Genomic DNA, 18864 nt, shown 5'->3' on the forward strand with positions numbered 1-18864 from the left:
ATGTTTTAACCGATGAAGGATTTTAGTACAGACCTTGCAATTAGTTTTTCATTTGAAATAAGGCGAGATTTGTAATGACTTTGTTGCCTCTCTTGTTCGAACATTGTAGGACACTAATCCACACACTAATTGCAAGCTGTTATTGATGTTAAGGGCCTTAATACACATTACTGAGTGTTCAAGCAATGTTAAAATGGTCGTGTTTAGTGGTAAGGGGTTTCACAAGGTAGTTTTATAGAAAATAAATTCAAGAGGCACCAAAAAGGGCATAATGCAAGACTTCTATTCATTCCCAATTTAGTGTTAATTTTGTTCGTTAAAATTATGCTTTTTGTATAAATAAAGGTGATTGTTTAGTCAACTGTCCAAAGACAGGTCTGAACCTCACAAATGATACCAAGAAGGCACCTCTCATGAGGCAACTAGGCCAGGAGATAATGGGGTATGGTGGCCAGTTCCTTTCCCCCTAAAGTGGTGATACATAAAAATACTGAGTATATTTTGCATGTAGAATAGCTTTGTTACTTATTCATTTATGGAGAAAATAAGTTATGCTTCTTTTTGTTCAGCAGTGTATATCTCACTGAAGACTACAGTTTAAAATCCTCATTAAACTAAAAGGAATTACAATTAACACTACCAGTGCTAACAACTGCCATGGATACCCGAATTTACTGTGCTGTACCTATTAAGATCTGTACATATTCAGTTGCAATCCTGAAAGAGCTTAAAACATTACTAAAGTACAGACGATCATAAAAATAAGAATTTAAATGTTTTATTAAAATGGTTGAGATGATCTTTCACTACATGAGTAATTCTGCCCTAATATATTATACATGTCTTTTATTAGAATTACAAAGTTCATAACAAAATCTTTGCCATATATCATTGAGTAATTATTCCGTTTCTACTAGAAATAGCCCAATATACAATCCTTCATGACTAATACAAGTTCTAGTAGTACAAATTGAACTTCAGGTTTTTAAAGAATATAATCTTAGTCACGGTTTTATTTAATACTATATTGTTCACTCTAAGATTTTTTTTTCACTTTAAATATTTATTTAACTAGGAATAATATAAAATTTACTGGTCTATATACAAATGGAAAGAGTTAGAAGAAATTCACTACGCATGTTTCTATTTGATGACTTTATAAATATGGACATGCTAAATTTATTCAGTGCACACAGATACATTTTTCCCACAATGCTATCTTAAAATAGTTTTGAATTTAACAGAATACTAAATGATGTTATAAGAAGAGATGTTTAAAACTATCATGCTCATGAACCATTTGAATTATACAATTGAGAAAATGTAGCAACATTTCTAAATCATTCCTATAGACAAGAATGAACTTGATTTATTCACGTGATAATTATAAAAATGTGTGAGCAAGAAATCCACTTTATAATATACAAGTTGTATGTACAAAAGACGAAATGAAACTTCACAGATTTTGCATTTTATTCCATTTCACATGCATTTGTAATGCATCTTTAAAAAAAATTATTCCCACATGTAAGCGTATTAGTGGAACATTTGTTACAATTTAGTTTTCTTTTATGTACCCAAAGTTTAACTAGCTGGGAGTCAATGAGAGAGTATCCAATTTAACATCAAAGTATATACTGCAGTAGTAAATTCATTTAAAACATTCGAAATTAGAACCTTTATGCTCAGATAATATGCGTAACAAAATCTATATTAATAAACACATTTTGAAGTTTTACGATGTGCAAAAACATACTACAAAAATCTGGGAAAATCAAGACATCAACATAGCCAAAATAAACTTAAAAATTAAAATCAATAAGACAAAATTAACACAACCGACCTTTCATGTTGGTCTGTCACATGTAAAAATGCCATTTCCATTCCAATATGGATAACCTCCATGTGGAATTTAAAAGCAAACTATATATAAATGTAAACACATCTAAAAGGAAGAGAGGGGGGAAAAAAAGGCATGGTGTACAAAGAAATTTTAGGCATCCTAATCTGCAGAACAACATGATCGGACAAGAAATGTTCTATTTTGTTACTTTGTATCATTGCACTATTTTTAGTACAGTCACTGGCTCATGATGAATACATTCACACATTCAACATTCACTCTTCAAATCCTAAATCAGAGCTTGGTCGGTTTCCAATGGCCTAAATGTCCAGCTTCTCCAGGAGAGGAATCTTGGCAACCTCGAAGAATATCCTGTGCAAAAAGACATGTTCAAATTGTAATTTATATCTAATGAAAACTAGTTTACTGTATCACTCTAGTCTTGAAAGTAATTGCTGTCAAGAAACTAATATTTCTAAGATTTACAATGTTCAAATTTTTTATGCAACAGTATGAAATATTTCCTTATTAATATCATACTTACTTATGAGAATATTTATTTCGAACAGTTGCCAGAGCTGCTTTAGGCTTTTTATGTAGCATTCCATTTAGATTATGAGCAAGTTCCCTGATATCTTCTAATTTGTACCCTGAAAAACAGCAATTTTCCAACATGTACAGTATATATGGGCGTTATTAAAGATTTCTCACCATTTTCGACAACTGGGAGGAAGCTAACAATAAAATCACAATGTAACCATGCCTTTTAGTGTGCCTCTGTGTAGGCATTGATACAAAATCCAGGCTTCTTTACAAACAATTTTGTAAAATACTTGTTTTAATATACTACTCTTGGCAGGTATTTTATCACAGTAACAGTGCACTGCTTTCTGCATTATTTCATTTTGCACAGGTAATTTGAATAACAGAATAATTGTAGGGAATATGGAAATGCAGTACATGCAGAAAACTTATCTTTCAATATAGTCTTATTCAATCACAAATTCCACTGTATAACTGAGGTACGAACCCAGCTTTCCAGAATACAAAGCCAGTGCCTTATTCATGTAGCTAATAATGTAGTATGATCCTTCATTATATTAAAACCGAAATCTTTACTAAGAGGAAAGTTTAGAGTTCGAAACTGAACTGATTTGATTGAAAACCGTTATTTTGCCATTATGAAATTTCTCTATTTTTGAATGCTTTGCAAATGAAATGAGATCTACAAAGTGTACACAAAACTTCCCACTTCAATTATGACTCCAACTTCTTCAGAGAAAAACTTAGTATGTATGAATAATAGTAAATCTATTAGAATGATGCCTGTTACACGAGGCATTTCATCACCATAGATTGATCTCGAAACTTAACCTGTGTTTAAATAAGTTTACCATTAAACTCAGACTTTTAGCAGTGTTTTCAATAAATTTAAAGTATCTCTATGTAATAAATTCTACAGAAGTCGCTAAATATTCCGTACAGACCACCAAGACTAAAGTTCTTGTAATTGGCAGGAAAAGGTAAATTTTTTAATTAATTTTTGCGCGAGGCTTTTAATGCTGTCCTGAATAAGCCATTCCAATTTAATTAAAGTTGTTTTTGTTGTACTTAGGCCTAAGATTTAGGGCAAATGCATATTTTGCTCTGAAGTGAAAAATGTCAGATTTAGTTTATTATACATACAAAACTAGGCCTACTGGAGGAAGAATCTTAGTGTCACAATAGTGATTACATGTAGCGCTAGATATTTTATGATGTATCATATATTTTTGGTAAGATTATATGTTCCTTATATATAAATGCTTGTTATGAAAAAACTAATGGATTTAAAGTACTTTGTTAAGTCATATTTACGCATATTTAACCATTTCTATGTGATAGAGCATATTTTAGTAATTCAATGGTCATAATCGACATATTTTCATTCTTTCAAGACGTAAAGAATGTTTCTCATACAATTTCTTTCTTCCATGTTCACTTGAGATGTTAAATAAAAATAAATTACGGTTTATTTAACGATGCTTGCAACTGTAAAAGTACATCATCTTTGCCTGTGCCGGAATTTTGTCCCGCAGGAGTTCTTTTACATGCCAGTAAATCTACTAACATGAGCCTATCGCATTTAAACACTTAAATGGCTTCAACCTGGGCCGGGATCGAACCCGCAACCTCGAGCAAAGAAGGCGAGCACTATACCAAATATTCTACCAAGGCCGACATTTGAGGTGTTAAATTTCTCAGAATTACATATGTATTTCATTCCCTGGGAAATGGTAAAATGTACTTTCTTAAACTATTTCGTTTAAATTCACAATATGGACTTTACCCTTATGTACCAGCAAACAAATATTTGTGTAGGCCTATTGTTTCGCGACAAGCAGGTAGCAGCCTGTTTTTATAATCTGGGTACCAAACTGCAGTCAAGGGTCTCATTGAGTTATTGAATCTTATTGAAGTCGGAAGTGTATGTAGTATAGCTCAGCAAAAATGCCGAAAGTGAAGCAAAGTATTCAAGTAAAATTAAAACAGTGTTTCGATATGGTGAGAAAGTGTTTTTGAGTGATGGGAATATACTGTATAGTAAACTGTGTGACATAAGATAGCTGCGCAGAAAACATTTAACGTTGAGTAGCATGTGAGAACAGAAAAAAACAAACATGGTGTATAATATTCTAGTTGCCTCATGAGTGATGCCTTATTGGTGTTACGAGGATTAAAGAACTTATAGTATGTAAAAGTTTAACCTGGATTGAAAAGATCTGTATCAGGATTTCTGAAGGAAATTAGTTTAAAATCAGAAGTCTCATATTACTGGAAAAGATTTCATTTTCCATATTAAACATCATACCTGAGTAATACTGTAGTGTTTGAGTCCATCCTCCCAGGAATTTAGTTTTCAGTGCTAACAACAATGATGCAGCTGCTAACTTTGAACTTGACTCTGTTACAAAGGCATACTCCATGAGAGAGAATTCCAGGATATAGCGTGCCAATGTAAGGGTTTCAAGAGACAGTTTAGCACACTGAAACAATGAACCAGCAAATGTAAATAAACCATAAATATCAAACAATCCTATTTACTAAAAATAAAAGTAAAAAATAAAGTTATATTCACCCTTGCATATCGACGTAAAAATCTATATGACAAAGGAATACCAAGGTTGAAATCCACTACTTTCAGGACATTGGCTTCCATTCTTATCAATTCACGATGTGTATATGCACCATCACAGATGTAAAGGAAATCTTCTACTTGAGGAGGTATGCGTTCCTGGAATGAAATGGATATATTTTAGCAATACAGCAAATATTCATATGAACAAAAATTATCTGATTACTAAAGCACACTAATCTTTAACACAAATTACTTCTGTCAACATTAATATATGGTTGTGAATCAACTGAAAAATTGCTACACAAATAGTGCTGAAGCTATGATTCAAGATACTAACAGTTATGACTAGACTGAACCTAATTACAAGTTTGCATTGATTTGGCATATTGAAGAAAGGTTACCTGTACATCTTTGGAGATTGTGATTCTTAGATTAGAATTAAGCCAACTTTATTTTACATAAATGCATAATTCAATGGATGTTTCATATTTGCAATAGCTGGTCCCTTAACTTGCTGTACATATATGTTATACTTCACATATTTAACTACATATATTATTACCACAAAAAAAAAAAAAAAAAAAAAAAAAAAAAAAAAAAAAAAAAAAAAAAAAAAAGGTAAAGTTCCTTAAATATGCCAGATGACTGTTTTTTAGTATCTGTGCTTCAACATGAGACAGCTGACAAAGCACAACTTCGAAATGGCCGTCTGGCATACTTGTAGCATAGCACATTACTTATTATTATTTTTTAAGATATTGCTCGACCATGCTGAAATGTAATTATACACCTGGTAGTAGCCCTTTAATGCACCTCATTAAAGTACACCTATTCATTATAATTCAGTTGTTCAGCCAATGAAAATCACCATTGTACCATTATAAAACCGCAAGTATCGATTATTCTCGGATATGCAATCGAAAGACAATTAGCGAAAAGTCACGGAGGCTGGAAATCCAATACTGTCGCAGAAGGTTATGTTCTGTTACTATAATAATTAGCGTTAATTGTAAATAATATTCAAATAAATTCAATTTCTCATCTCGTTTTTCAATTCTAAATCAATTTCCAGGATATATCAAGACTAATGTTCTCTAGATTATATCAAGGTCAATGATTTTCGTGCCTCAGAAAAAATCAATACTTTCACATCTGCACACATCTCACAATTCAGGTCAGTTCCGCTCCTCACTTACATAACCATAACATGAATACTTATGAATAATTTCAAGTTAGAAATATGGTCGAGCATAAAAAAGTCGTATGAAACTTGCCTATAATGGTAATTAAGATGCGTCTTAATTACTACCATTATAAGCTCGTTGCATAATGTACTATTATACAGTGAAGTTTAATCAAATAATATACAGTGAATTAATACCATATATTTTAATTTTTCTGAAATGAAATTATTTTCTGAATTTACTTAATTTTAAAGATCTTCATAAAATATATAGATATGCTGAGTTACTGAAATGGGTGAGAGTCAGTAGTTGTGTATTCAATAACAACACTATTACTAAAAAAGTTGACAAGAAGATTCTCAACTACCACTCTGACAATTTGCATCTGGCAGTCACAATTGATCTTATAAAGGCAAATACATCTCTTGTATAAATGCGTTATTTTTCACTTCCATATATATTTCCATTTTGAATATATTTTGGCAGTGTTTATAATGCATAATAGCATGATTTATGAAATCTTGTGATCACAGCAACTTAAACTAATAATTAAGAGAAATCGGTATGATATTATACACTTTTGTTCTGCAAGTTTTTAACACATTTTGCATATGTCGTTAATACCAAAAAAATCACACTCTTAACTATAGCAAAATAATTTTATGCTTCAGAATTACCAGTTTTCTTTAAATCAGCACCAATGATTCAACCACCTTTACATATATAAGAGTAGCCTAAACTTATTATTATTTTTTTTTTCAATTTTACAAAAATTGATTTAACTAAGTTTCAAATGAAGACAAAAATTAATTAACGGAGTATAATAATCATTCATCAGTTGCAATTTAGAAAATTGCATCATGAAGTATGTCTTAGGATTGCACATATAAATGATCTCCATCATGTTTTCAAGATACAACTGAACATTACTTACATCAAACTTGCAGGAAATGAACATGGCTGCTGCACCTATTAATTGAAGTGTCTCCTTGCGAACAACTATTTTGGCCAGATAAAGATCCACTAATTTTACTGCCAAGTACAATGTTTCATGGTTTAGCTCAAAACTTTCCTGTACTTCCACCATCCAGTCAACAAGAAGGGACCTCATCCATTGTGAAACAGATGGTTGTCTATCCATGTAGTCCTCTACTTTAAACAGTGACTAAAAAATAAAAGAAAAAGCTTCTAGCAGCAAAATGTTATCTCATCACAAGAATAGAAATAACTTATTTATTTAGATCATAATCTGAATTACTAGCAATTATAAAAATGCAGCATTGTATAAATTATACAAAATCTAACCTAACTAAAGAAAGTCTTTGTAACTATTTTATGTTAGCATTATTTACAAAAATGTTTGTTCATATTCGACTAACTTTCTGTTACTTTACAACCTTCTAGAGAAACTATGACAAGAGTCGCATCACTTGTTTTTTTTGGTTGATCAGATAACTTGTTTAATGTACAGATACGGGATTAAAATTTGGAGTGAGTCTTCATGGGAATTCACCTGTATGTAGGCAACAATTTCGCATGACTGTCCACAAGTAGCATATACAGTACAAAGGGGCTCTTGTTTACTGTATATGCAGTGTGTGTTGTTAGCAAAACTTATACAATAAAGGCACTCCAAATTTTATTTCCACATCTGTACAAGTAATTGCCAACAGTATTTAGGACAAAGTATATTTCACCTAGTCATTGAGGATAACAACATATTAACTGAGATCAAGGATAAAATAGCCATTGGTAATCGACGCCTCAGAGCATTAGATAAAATTATAAGAACCAGATATATCTAAAAAAAAAAAAAATGAAGGTGAGGATTTATAAAACAATTATTAAACCTACGGTGACTTTTGGAAGTGAAACCTGGACTCTTCCTGAACGAGCAATAACCATCTTAAATATGTGGGAAAGGAAAATTTTAAGAAAAATTTATGGCCCTATTTATGATAAGGGAGAGTGGAGAATTAGGACCAATTCTGAACTACAAAAACTATATAAAGATCCAAGTATTGTCACTGATATAAAAATTATACGGCTGGAGTGGCTGGGCCACATTATCAGAATGGACAATAATAATATTCCTAAAAGATTACTAGATGCCACGCTAAATGGTAAAAGAAGAGCAGGAAGACCTAAACTACGATGGTTGGATGATGTTCAGGATGATCTAGTTAAAGCAGGAATTAAGAGATGGAGACGGAGAGCCCTAGAGAGGGAAGATTGGGCGGCAATTCTTAAGGAGGTCAAGGCTAAACTAAAAGGGCTGTATGACCACAGATGATGATATTTCACCTAGACTGAAAAACCTTTTAATTTAATAATCTTGTTCTAGACAGGAAGTAAACAGTTCGAAATTTGGATTCGAAAGCACACGACAATGGAAAACTATGAAATCTTATTAGACGGTTTAGGAAATAATGGGTTTAAACGAATAATGCTATAAGAAACATACAGACAGCATAATCAACTCTAGAAAATAGTCTTCTAGTTACTTCTTTTTACTTCATCGTAATGTCCATGTTTCATTAGAGAATTTGGGACAAATTCAGATTCCAAGACACTGATTCCGTGACATTAACATTATTCTAGGTATTTTACACAAATCCTGTATACTTGAAGTTAAAGGAATGTCGTTTTTCACACTGTTTCTTGCATTATATACTTCTATGTGATTCAAAAAGTTTTCTTCTTCTGCTTTATAAAGCACAGAGATGTGATATTGTTATAACATGCCATCATACTATGGTTGACCCAAAGATGATTCCACGACATTATTTATTTTTGGTATGCTGTCTGATTCTGTGACAAATGGAATTGCCCTATTTCATAAAATGAAATAGGCTTGCACTGCCCAGTTATGTCCCCAGACTCCTACATTTTGGAGAAATTATTGCAAACAGAATTATTTCTACTTTTCTTTGCGAAGTGTGTAAAGATTCCAATAGCCTGCAGATCCAGCCACTAGACTAATCACTAATGTTAGTGAAAAATATCAGAATGATTAATTTACAAATGAAGTCGAATGGCTTAATTATGGGATTATAAACCATACATCGGGTGTACAATCTGGAAAACGAAAGTTAAATCTTTTGATTTTGGTGTAAGTATATTAAGGGAACACTCAACTTAAAAATTCCAGGAGAAAAAGTCTCATAGAAATGAAAAATTAAATTTCTACACTAATTTACGTGACAGAACTAAATCAATACGCAGAATTCTTCCCATATTCATTGAGAAGTCACAGTCAAATGCACAAAGCCAAAAAATAAAAAATGATAATTAAAAGTGATACTTCAATTAATGATTAAAAATTGAAATATTTTTTTATTTTGAAAAGTATTGGATCTAATGAGCTGAGATTTTGCACGTTACTTTCCATGTATACATTAAACTTTTTCTCCAAATTTGAAAAAGATTGGTCAAATAGGAAAAAAGTTCCAAAATATAGTTGAGTGTCCCTTTAAATGATTTTATTTAAACTTTTGAAAAGTAGTTCAATAAAATGAACTATAAATGGTAATATTTTGAACATGATAAAGAAACTGAATTGTTGCGAAACACTTAAAACTTATGACATGATTAAGGATGAGTCACCTTCATTACATCCATTTCCTACCCCTCCCCCAAATGAAGTTTAATCCAAACTTCTTCTCAAAAATCCATTGCCTTCTTCCTCTTTTATAATTACATTGAAGGTATCTCTTACAAAATAGACTACAGTACTCATCTCAAACTCAGAAACCTTTGGGGCAGGATCTAAATGTGAATATGCATTGAAACTTTTAAAATAATATTCAGGATTCATGCAAAGGTATGAGAGTAATTCTGCAGAATATGATACAAACACAAATTCAGAAAGTTTCTTACCTCTGAACTAAGGAATTTTAAAGTTAAACTTCAATAAATAAGAAGGTTGTGATGTTAGAAAAATATGCAAACTGTGAACAAACCAAATTAGCAACAGCTCACCTCTCTTTCTTTCAAGTAATTGAAGATGTCCATGGCATACAAAGATACTTGATAGGGATCATTGTGTGTTTCTTCATCGAAGTCTTTGACACTGTCTGGCAAAAGCGGGATGGAACTACTTTCTAATCCAGGTGGTTCTTGTGATGGCACCGTTTCTGGTTGTTCACTGTGATTGCATGAATCATTACAACTGAAACAATGTTCGTGTATAAAAATACAGCATCTTTCATATGTGAACTGGAATAAATTTATCTAGAACAAAAATGTTACACTAAAACTAATTAAATATAATTGAATTTTATGTATCATACAAAAGTTCTAGTACTTACTACAATGAAATATCGACACTTTGCTAAATAATGAACTACTGATAACGACGTAACTTACATGTCTTCTAAGGCTGATACATACAATGAGCTATCACTGCTGCTATCTTTGCTTGAAGTATTGCTCTGGAGTTCAGGAAGGACGGACGTTTCCTCTTTTGTTTCTTGTTTTGATCCTTGTGATCTAGGCCTATTCTTGATTTCTTCTTTCTTCTGTATTGTTACTACTTTAGGTTTCGACGCAACTGGCAATTTCTTTACAGCCGCTTGTGTTTTGACGATTTGTTGTCCAGGAACATTTCTCGATGTTACTGGTACTGAAACTTTGGCAGCCACTTTCGCTCTACTTTTTACTAGAGGCTTTGTCACAGGTACCTTCTTTGTATCCTGCACTACAATGTTTTTTCCGAGTGCCTGCACAAAAAGAAAATAGACGTTTTTCCAACTATATTTTACTACTCTCTGTAAATACATATGTAAAATTTTCATAATGCTGTAAGTTAAACAGTACCTTAAGCTTTTCTGAAGGATACAAGAGAGAGGCCTTTAATATCCGTTAAGTTGGTGGTATAAACATAAAGATTGACATTATAAGTCATTGAAACAAGCTCTAACTTAAGGTAACGCAATTACTTCCATTGTGACATCACACCATGAAGCAGAGAAAACAGAATTCAGAATCAGCACCAATGAAACAAGAAATAAATTCAAATTTAGTCTTAATCATTGAGCATTCCTTTGAAGCACTTTTATCATTTGATCATATGTAATTCCCAAAGCAGTCCCCTCCCGGAGATCCAAACGAGGAACTTTTTTAACTCCGGAATATTTTGCATTTTGGGACACATTTTCATGAGCAATTTGCAACAGGTTTTTAGAAGAAGAAGAAGAAGAAGAAAAAAAAAACAATTGTTTTGCGTTTTTGGCAGGTGCATCGTTCTTGAACAACTCCCAATATGACTGGAGGACCTCATTTGCCTTTGGTCTACGAGTCCTTTGTTCGTAGACAGGAGGACTCAGATCAAAATCCACTGATCAATTCCTCATCTGCCATATGAGGACGTTCCTCTATGCCGTGGCAACCCAGCAAGAGTGTGGTAAGAGTGACATAGGCTATATGTGTAGAGAGAAGATGAAATGATCCTCTAGGCCTCGAATGCTCTAATACCATCGAGGTCGAAGACGACAAGAGTAAGCCAAAGAAGGCTGGATAGGAAAGTAAAAAGAGAGGGTCCTGATAGCCTATATGAAAAAGAAAAAATATCAGGTCTGTAGTTTTCTCACCAAGCTGACCAGTACTATGTTGGTGAGTAGCCCATCCTGTTTGTTCATTTTACACACAATATGTAAAACTACTAACAGCTGCACCACGGGAAGGTAAGAATTGGACACGGAGCTATTGTCAAGACTGGTTCCTTTAAATCATCAATATGAGTAATTAAAGAGTCTCCTTCCTCTTAAAAACAATAGCTCTTTTGCAGACTTGTTACTGGACACGATTTCCTAGGCAAACACCTACATCAAATCGGAGTATTTGCATCGCCAAATTCCTTTTGTGTTTAAAGGAAGAAATAATGGATGAAAGACATTAATATGTGAAACTTTCAACATTTAAGGACTATATCGACCGAAGTTTATTTCTGTAACACTTTGTAATTGCATTGTTACAATAATTTTGGGATGCCATCATTTTATAAATATACAGTTCGGGGCAGAAGATGCTAGCCTATCAGGTGATAGACATTAAGATACATAGTACTGGTACGCCTATAGCATATGCGGAGACTAAAAGGAAAGTAGAAAATAGAAAAGGTTGGGTTATGCTTGGTTAGCAAAGGAATACCTGTCCTTGGGCAAAACACTGAGTGAATGAATGTACAGTACATAGAAATTTAATTTGATAGGCTACCTACAACAAGCAATTATATTTGTGGTCAAGTTCAGCGACCTTCCAGACACCTCGTATAGCTAAGACAAAAATTTTAAAAAGTTTGCAGTCATAAATTAGGTCAAAGATTTAAGTTCATCAGAGCAGAGATGCATTTGAACCTTAACAAATCACAACTATGGAAAAGTAGTTTCTGGATCCCCGGTTCCATTTTATTTAAAATACCGAAGGTACAAAACATGTAATACTTACATTCGTGATATCGCCAAACGCAGATCGTTTAAGAGTTTTCTGTTTCGGAGAGTTATCGGCCTTTCTTTTTGCCATGTCCATTTTTTTCCCTTCCTTTTTATTCGTGTTATTTAGACTCCGTGTAATGGCACCTTTTCTAGATGTTGTCGTGCCGCTCTGTTGAGTAGTGTTCTGAATAGGCCCCATGTCTAAATATATAAACAGTCTGCATCAACTGAAGCACTGCAGTGTAATATATCAAAATATGTATTAGGGCCTAAAATGTAAAACACCAGAGTTTCTCTTTCACAAAAAAAACCGTTACCACCTGCGATTTAAATGGCTCTTCCCCTTACATTTAAATATACAGTTATACAAGGAATAACTCTTGATTTTACTGAAAGTGTGAAAACCCTAAAGACCATAATACCACGTAACTACGTTAGATATAAGAACATAATTTTACCAAAAACACACGTTACGACCTTTTGGTACCTCTAGTTACACTGTGATGCTCTTTCAAATCAGACAGCAAGCCGTTACAGCGTTTCCTTATTGGCTGACTGTGGAAATAAATTCTGTGATTCCGGTAAAATCTTATTGGCTCTAGCTGATGCATGTTACTGAATATTATTGGTGGATAGTGACTTCCACAAATTACAAACAAAAAGATGATGATTTTGTCCTTATTTTTGTTTACGCATTATAAAATTCCTAATATGAAATAAATTTAAATGTTTATCATTTAATCAAAGTGTACTAACAATTAATTATTTGTATTAATGAATGTTGTAATCTCATCAGTTGTATACACTTAGCGATCAGCTGATCGAAGTCCATGTGTAGAGAAGTGATGAAGTATACTTTAACCTATACTTTTTTTTAGAATGGCTTGCAATTATGATTGATTTTAAACTTTCGGTACAACATGAAGGACGAATTATTTAGTATTCATTTTATTTCAGTTCAGAATTGCTTTTTACACTTTCCTGAACTCTGGCTCGATAAAATTAAGGCCACACATGTTACGGTGAGTTATATGAATCAAAACCATTTACAAGATTAGGCCGCTTTCGCATTTTAATTAAGCCTTTGAAGACATAATTATTAAGGTATTAATTATCTTCTGATTCTAAAACTAATAATAGCCATTCGGATCACAGTTTTTCTTTATAGTATCAATATTAAACTACCTAACCTAACCGATTAGCATGAGTCAGCGGCGTTTAATAACTAGTCTACCTATGATTTCTATAGCCTACTCAAGAATGGAAAAAAATATAAATGTCCCATTTTCATGACGTATGATATAACAATTTATTCAAAATATATACGCTCAATAAGTTAAATGTATTTTTAACAATTTTCATATTGTTCAATACTTTTTAAACAAGTTTCATATTGTTCTAATGAGAAACATACTTCAATTTGTTGTAAGAATAAGCAGTTATTGTCACGTCTTACATCGAAGTTTGAATATCCATTCATTCATAGTTTTCTGCCCAAGGGCAGGTCTTTCACTGCAAACCACGCTTTCTCCAATCCTCCCTCTTTTCCGTCGTCCTCTTAGTCTCCGCATGCAATCCAAATATTTTAATGTTGTCTATTATCAGATATATTTTTCTGCCCCGAACTTTTCTTCCGTTCACCATTCCTTTCAGTGCATCTTTCAATACCGATAGGCAGTTTATTATTAGCCGGTGACGTAGTCAATTTCTTTTTCTTTCCTAATTTGTTTGAGCATTATTCTTTTTCCGCCCACTCTTTCTAGCACAGCTTATTTCTTATTCTGTCTGTCCATTTCGCACACTCTATTCTTCTCTGTATCCACATTTGAAATACTTCTAGTCTTATCTCTTCACTTCGTCGTAATGCCCATGTTTCTACTCCATACAATTCTCATTCCACACGAAGCATTTTACTAGTCTCCTCTTTAGTTTTTTTGCCATTGCTATCCTGGCAGCAGCTCATGATATTACCTCTGATCACTTATTATGATCAGGGATACTATTTACAGTACACTCCAAGTATTTCAAGCTGTCCACTTGTTCTGCTGCCTCATCGTTTCGAATTCGTAAGTTTACCTTCTTTATTGTTCTTCTGATAACCATGATCTTTGTCTTGGAATAGGCCTAATTCCGCAGTGGGAAGGCCAATTGAGCGCTTATATACCTGCCTTGACATGGTCTCATGGCACTTCAATCCCTGAAATAGATGACGGAGCTAGTCATCGAAAGCTTGGAATCAACAATCCAGCTCACCCGGGTGAGAACCCGAGAAAAATTATTCCATATCCAACATTGGGAAAGTCTCATGATCTTTGTCTTGTTTGTATTTATCTTAATCCCATACTGCTCACAGCTGTTATTTAGCTCCAGTAGCATATCCTGTTCATGTGAATATATTATTATGTTTATTTGTAATGTTTGATACCATCATTACGTATTGTAATTAAGAGTGAGAATATTTTAAGTCTCCTGGAAATGTATAAAAGAGATTAGCTGTGCTAGTTCCATCTTCTACATAAGGCATCTACCTTTATGGCTGGAGGTTAAATTTGACTTCACTTTGCATTTGTTTTGCATGTTGTTTGAGAATTAAATGAAAGTAGGGAGTTTGAAATGATTCTCCTCTATATAACCTATTTTACACTGCGACTTCCTATTGTTTAATAGCAGGGTAGGAACTTTGCACAAATAACTAGATTTCACAGTGAAAACTTAGGTCTAATCTTCAAACATTTGATTAATTTTTAATGATCGGATATTGTAGTTTCAAGTATTAATGTTCTCATTTTGCAGACACCTGTACTAAAACTGGAGTCTGACACTTTGAAATGTGGTTACTTTACCTGTAGTCCAGAACCTTACAGAACAAATGAAAGCAATGCAATTGGTATAAGTGCTACATATGCTAAATGTTTGGGATTGAAAGATAACGAAAATGTAACGCTGACACTCTGTTCCAATGTTGATGTCGTCAAGAGAATAAATGTATCTCCTGTTACATCAGATGATTGGGAAATTTTGGTAAGTTACAGTGAAAGAGGAAGACGATGTTAATTTTTATTACAGTATACTAACAAGGATAGAGCACACGTGTGTGGTCACTAATTTTTAAAGTTCTCTTTCGGCTGAACTTTAAAAAACGAACTTTAGCAAATTTAAATTGTATGATATGTAAAGGTTACCTGAATATTGGCAGTGAAAATTACTTCCTGCCGTGTCTAGTTAACACACCTACCTTCTTCCACTTCTGCCAAGAGCTTGTACCTCAGTATTGGATGTTAATGGAGATTTTTCAAGTTCAAGACTAGTTTTGTTTGCCTTTTTCTTCCTTCCTTTCTCTGTTTATCTCATTCTTCCCGTCTTTCTTTCTTTCTTTTTTCTTTCTTTCTTTCTTCCTTTCTTTCCTTCCTTGTTACTATGCTATTGTATGTTTCGAATTATCACTGCTGTTTGTTTATGGCTATATTTATAGTATGTTGAAAATAATAAACAATTTAATAATATTCAAGGGAAATATTGTTCTGGGACTGGGTATCGAACTCAGGATCTTTGGCTAAGCGCGCCAAAGCTATCTGAGCTATCTAGGGACGATACACAATCATGGTCCAGTTCTTCCCTTTTATGTCCACATACTCAAGTGGGATGGCATCATCAATGAACCAGCATGAGAGCACACTATACTGTGTGACTTTAAATTATTTCCCTTGAATATTGTTCAAATCAGCTTTCCAGGAAGCCAAACCTCAAAGTCCGATTGGCATAATAAACAGTTACTGCTTCTTTCCTGAATGCAGTGCTTTAATGTGAGAGATATTGAGGGTGAGTCAAGTAAAAGTGAACCAGTAATCTATATGCACAACACAGTCTGTAGTAAGATCAGATCAGGACTGTAGTTGATACATAAATGTGATGCAAGTGACTACAGAAACGAACTGGCAGTGGGTCAACAATGGACGTCTCAGCAGAAGAAATGCATTATGTCTGTAGATTTTTTATGGTCGATATTTGTTGCCACATGTCAGCAGTTTTGATGAGCATTGCATCTCATTGACATCAGTAAAGTGATGGAACAGATACTTTAAGAAAGCATGTGAAAGCTGCAGGGGGATAACCCATATTAAGAACAAAGCAATTGTGCCAATTGCACGTCAGAGAACATAGAGAATTGGCTGATGAAGATCAGTGATTTGTCCTCAAGTGTGAACATCAGTTACAGCTCTGTGCACGTCATTATTTATGACTAGAGCCCGGATGTTAGGCAAAATGCCTTTTTTTAAACTGAGTGTATGTATGAAAGACCTATTAGAGATAAACACATTTCCACACATTTGGGGATGATAGGCCCAATTTTTATTTTGCCTTTTTTGCCTATTTTAGCTCCCGTTGCCTATTTCAAGGTTAAATGCCTTTTTTTTAGCCTTTTTACATTGTTATTAATTCACAGTTAATTCCCGATTTACCACGAAAATCGTCTGTAGCTACATTTAGATTGGCAACAGGCCATGATTGTTTGGCTAAACACCTGCATAGAATTGGAATATATCAGTCCCCTAACTGCCCATTGTGCAACTCAAACCAAGAAATGGATTCGGAACACCTCAAAATCTGTGCTTCATTGACTGGTCATGATAGTATCTTTGAAAAATATTGGAGTGCAAGAGGTCAAATGACTTTATTGTCAAACACCTGGCATTAGAAAACAACAACAACAACAACATTGTTATTGTACATTTTCCATATTTTTAATACATTTAAAACGAACCACACATAAATTGTATAAAAAAAAACAAAAAAGAACAGTTGTACAAATTAAAAATATATTTGCTGAGAATCTTATTATCCAGCAATACATATGTTTCCAAGAAGTCTTAAACTTTTCTCCCCTACCAATTCCATCTTATATGTCACTTAACAAAGATGTTTGAACAGTATAACCCTCAGTGCTCAGGTCACTTCGGGGTTTACCAGTGGAAGAAAGGGGATGAGGGAAGTATTAAGAGCAAGTCTCCAGGTCCCGTTACTGTTGTCGTTTGGATGCACAAGTCACGCGTACTTTGAAGTCTCTAATCCCTTCTCACACCCCTCTTTTTGAGACAATACACAGTCAGTTTTTCCCGATCTCTGAAAGAAAGTAGAGACAGTCCTTCTGAAATAAGTTGTTTTAAGTTTGCTCCAATCACTTCGGTAGAAGTAAAAAACGTCCTCCACTATGACAGTTGACAACTTAAAAAAGCATCTTGTTGTGACATGTAACCAAGGAAAGTGAGTACTATATGGGATAGTTTATTAATTATTTGTCTATTTTTTTGTCTGTTTCGATGAATAATAAATGCCTATTTCACTGCCTATTTTTAGTGCCTATATGCCTGCCTATTTTAACCAAAATAAATTCCTGAACATCCGGGCTCTGTTTATGACCTACATTCTTTTGCCACGGAAAATGGTCAAATATCAGTTGTTTTGAGAATTTGCTTAAATCCACATAAATGGAACCAGGCCTCGTCTGAAAAGAAAGTAAGAGGTGGTACTTATCTCTTTGTTATGAACACAGGTCACTTTTAATAATTTGTTACTTTTTGAACCAAAATGTTACTGAACTCTGGGAATGCATTGTCAATAGTTGTTAATGCATTAGAGACATGCTAGGAATATTCAAACAAGTACAATTGTCGATGAGGAAACATGCTGATGCCTGTCTTATCATCAATGTTGGCCATTTTCGGCACAAGTTACAACGCTATTTTGCTCTACTGCATATTGGATTTTATGTTACTCCAGCTATACTGGTGAGACATAATAAAACCCCATAGATTTTGGAAACTGCTGGTTTCCGGACTTTTTGCATTGTTTGATTATACTCTACTCACTCCTCTAGTTTGTACCTGTAATTATGAAATAGACTATATATAGAGAAAATATAAAAATTATTAAAACAGGGTGGATGAGACTGATGACATTGATGATAGTGCAGCTAAGATTTTGCACTAGCAATTGGCTTTAAGCCATAACTCACTGATAATACACATCCTACTACAAATTTCTTGGAAAGTGAGCAATGAAATACACTAATTGATCTGATATAATATGGTGAATAAAATCAACAAGCCTATTCAGATACTATATAATAATAATAATAATAATAATAATAATAATAATAATAATAATAATAATAATAATAATAATAATAAGAATAGTAGTAGCAGTAGTAATAATAATAATAATAATAATAATAATAGTAATAGTAATAATAATAATAATAGTAATAATTTATTTATATTTATTTAT

The 18864-nt window shown here is 33.3% G+C and overlaps 2 protein-coding genes across 8 annotated transcripts in view; one reads left to right on the forward strand and one right to left on the reverse strand.

Annotated features, from left to right (window-relative positions):
* Positions 1-1042: 1042 nt before the first annotated feature.
* On the reverse strand, positions 1043-13171 carry CycB3 (cyclin B3). 5 transcript variants are annotated; one of them, XM_069822109.1, is made up of 9 exons: positions 13067-13171; positions 12593-12780; positions 10514-10866; positions 10127-10316; positions 7080-7310; positions 4962-5117; positions 4695-4869; positions 2388-2493; positions 1043-2215 (listed from the first exon to the last, which is right to left on the reverse strand). In XM_069822109.1, exons 2-9 carry the CDS (start codon positions 12776-12778, stop codon positions 2164-2166), a joined length of 1449 nt encoding a protein of 482 aa, XP_069678210.1. In that variant the 5' UTR covers positions 12779-12780; positions 13067-13171; the 3' UTR covers positions 1043-2163. The 5 variants fall into 5 exon arrangements, with proteins under 5 accessions (XP_069678210.1, XP_069678211.1, XP_069678209.1 ...); XM_069822110.1 differs by having other exon boundaries at positions 13057-13166; XM_069822108.1 differs by having other exon boundaries at positions 13038-13149.
* A 220-nt stretch (positions 13172-13391) lies between these two features.
* The window catches only part of Pex1 (peroxin 1), a 39756-nt gene continuing 34283 nt past the window's right edge, over positions 13392-18864 (forward strand). For 2 of the 3 annotated variants that reach the window (XM_069822112.1, XM_069822113.1), the window contains exons 1-2: positions 13392-13601; positions 15373-15600. In XM_069822112.1, coding sequence (XP_069678213.1) covers positions 13500-13601; positions 15373-15600 — 330 coding nt within the window. In that variant the 5' untranslated portion in view covers positions 13392-13499. Of the gene's footprint in view, positions 13602-15372; positions 15601-18864 lie in introns of those variants that run through there. The other variant, XM_069822115.1, reaches the window with a different exon arrangement.

This window comes from Periplaneta americana, chromosome 3, assembly GCF_040183065.1.
Source record: "Periplaneta americana isolate PAMFEO1 chromosome 3, P.americana_PAMFEO1_priV1, whole genome shotgun sequence".
Taxonomy (NCBI): Eukaryota; Metazoa; Arthropoda; class Insecta; order Blattodea; family Blattidae; genus Periplaneta; species Periplaneta americana.